General features: G+C 47.5%; 1 protein-coding gene across 1 annotated transcript; it reads left to right on the top strand.

Annotated features, from left to right (window-relative positions):
- Nucleotides 1-1,031: 1,031 nt before the first annotated feature.
- On the top strand, nt 1,032-2,420 carry EDB91DRAFT_1305118 (uncharacterized protein; the record flags this gene model as incomplete). Its single annotated transcript, XM_041325031.1, has 5 exons — nt 1,032-1,127; nt 1,177-1,376; nt 1,428-1,564; nt 2,268-2,308; nt 2,346-2,420. 5 exons carry the CDS (start codon nt 1,032-1,034, stop codon nt 2,418-2,420), a joined length of 549 nt encoding a protein of 182 aa, XP_041168348.1.
- Nucleotides 2,421-2,953: the final 533 nt, after the last annotated feature.

Below are 2,953 nucleotides of genomic sequence, written 5' to 3'. Positions count from 1 at the left end.
ACAGTATGGCGTCTCTGAACTTTGAAGTATATGGTGTCTTTGAAGTGTCTCTAAAGTGTCTCTGAAGTAAGTGTCTCTGAAGTGTCTAAGTGTCTCTGAAGTATGGCTAGCCGCTACAGCACCATCAGTTCAACGACAAGATTCAATCCTTCGTTGTGTGATGTTCCTACTTCATCATGATGTACCTCCACCACTCGCCGCCTGACACAACTATATTGAGTGACAGTCCACCCATCCTGGACAATCTCGTTCAGGAATCAGCGCTCAAAGCTACTACAGTACTTGTACGAAGGTTAGTCAGGTTATGAAACATGCAGCGCTTCCCTAGCTCATCTTTTACAGCTTCCCGGAGGTCGCTCCGTCTTTTGCAATCCATCTCCGCCACTTCGTCACTTCGCCTCTTTCAATATTCGAGTTTGCATTCAATACCGAGAAGCGCGCACCCCCACCTCTGACAGCGGCTGCAAAATGCCTTGCGCTTTGTATTAAGGTATGCCTTTTCTTACCCGGTTCTGCCAATACGCTCAAGCCTTCCCAGCTGATGACTCCATCATGTCCAACATGTACTCTCTGCTCAATTACATCGCTGCGACCTCCAAAGATCTACACCTCCTCGATCACCTTTCCCAACGATAACATCACTTTCCAGAGCGACAAAACAGGGCTGCACGGCCGCTCAGACGAAGAGAAGCGGCTCATCAGCATCACGATGATCTCCGTTGTCACCCGCCTTGCGCTCGAGTTCCACGGAGGAGGTTACTAAGTTAACAATCTCCATGCTGCTGCAGCGTTTACGGACTTCGGAGGCGACTCTCGAATCTGCGATTGCATATAACTTTGTCGACCTCGTGCTCGTAGCTCCCGAAGAGTCGTTTGTAGTGGTTTGCGACTCGCGGCTCGTAAAAGTGAGTCGATCTGCCTTGAGCTTTTATTGCTTTTAACGTTTGCAAGATCAAGATTTGCTAGACGAAGTAGCTCCTCAAATGCAATGCACTGGCGTCCAGCCTTTCAAGGATAAGTTGGCCGATACTATGAACGACATACAGAATAAACGCAGTTCTTTAACTGTTCAAGATCTGAAACGTCTTTTATCCCGTTGCGCAGCTATTCTCATAGCACTGGAGAAGGTGAGGCTATGATTTATATGCTTCTGGTATTTGTTCTCACTATTTGCAGTGCGATTACACCTTGATCTATTTCCTCGTCGCTCTGCCATTCGAGGTTTTCACGCCCTCTGCTATCGCTGCTGGTATTGAGACGTGGACGTGGGTCATCGCGGAGCGTCCTCACATGGAAGTGGCCATTATGTGTGAAGTGCTCACGTCTTGGTTTGGGACTGTGAAGGAACGGAAGGGCGTGTTCTCAGCTTCTTCCAAGTGCGTCGGATTCTGTGCATTTTAAATTTCTGAGTGATTGACATTCCACAGCTGTGTTGACCCCTTCTACCATCCCATCAGTTACAGTCCAACCGACAAGGACGAAATCGATCGAGCGACGACTCATGCTCGTCGATTACTCATACCACATACCTATCATCTGAATTCCAACTCATACTCTCGCAACCGTCCCTGGTGTTTCCATAACACTTTCAATCATCCTTCCGGCCCCATGGCACTGTCAGCTCAATCATACTCACATGTAATCATTCAACTTTTCTTGTTTGCGTCATTTTCACCGGTTTGCATTTACCTTATGAAATAAACTCGATTCTTCATTTTGCCTTCATGTGCTAAATTAGTCGTACCGTCCAGGAGTAGCAAACATCACAGGACGCTCAGAGTCTCGCATAACCTTGGTCGCTGATGGGTCTGACCTCCACATTGCCCACACACAGGTTCTCCCACTAATTCTACTCGGTCACCTTTGATCTCAGCACTTAGTCTAATCATACCAGCGTCTATCGTGCCGAACGGCCTTCAGCTCATGTTGCTAATAAAACCCAGTGCACACCTGTACTCTACCACCGAGAACCAGAATTTCACATGCCGCACCTCAATAGTGAACCACATCGACGGTGCATCCTTTGCAAACACCGCGCGCGTATACCGCTCATAATGACAATTTTCAATTTCTCTTATTTTTCAGATTTCTGCTTGTGGCACTTTTCATCCCCGACTCCGCTATCGGCGATACTGAGCAGGAGGACGTTGCATGATGCACTTGCCTCTTTATTATACTATGGAATATGGAGGAGAGATGGAACATGAACAGGGCATAGTTAATTCACGGTATGATGATATGCAATATCAGCCCTCTAAAGCTGCAAGCCTCGCGCGAAGTTGCTCGATTTCGGCGTCCTAGTGAAATAGTACCACCGTCAACAAACGAAGATCATGTTTGCTGAGAATAACCCACTTTTTCTCGGCGAACTCGTTCGATTTCAGCCTGCGCGCAAATCTACGAAGACAAGTACAGATTAACAAACAAAGACCATGGTTTTTTTGCTACGAATAATGCACCTCTGTTTGGCGAAGTCGTTCTATTTCGGCCTGCTGGTAGACAAGTACCATCAACAAACAAAGACTAAATTTGCTGAGAAAACAACTCACCTGTGCTTGGCGAAACAGCTCATTTTCAACCTCAAACTCCATGTGTAATTTCTGTCGATTCTGCCAAGACAAGTACCATCAAGAAATGGAGTCCATATTAGCTGAGAATAGCCCACCTTTGCCTCTTCAGCTTCACGATTGTGCTTTATCTGCTCAAGCGTCTCCAACATCTTCTGCCACTTGGGCTCGTAAGCCTCGCATACAGCCTCGACGCTCTCATATGACAGACCCTTCAGTCACATTGGATGTAGAAGTGGTGCCCCGGATGTGCCAAAAGGCCGTAGAATATGTCCCAGCCAGCACCGGCCTGGCCAGGTAGATATGTGGCTGGCCGGTTCGTAGAAGTGGGCACGGCCAGTGTACCTTGAACTCTGCTTAGGTACCGAAGGAATGTGTAGAGCGAG

This window comes from Suillus paluster, assembly GCF_016628075.1.
Source record: "Suillus paluster strain FC165 chromosome Unknown EDB91scaffold_613, whole genome shotgun sequence".
NCBI lineage: Eukaryota > Fungi > Basidiomycota > Agaricomycetes > Boletales > Suillaceae > Suillus > Suillus paluster.
The sequence above is the reverse complement of the archived record's forward strand: the minus strand, read 5'-3'. Positions and strand labels throughout refer to the sequence as shown.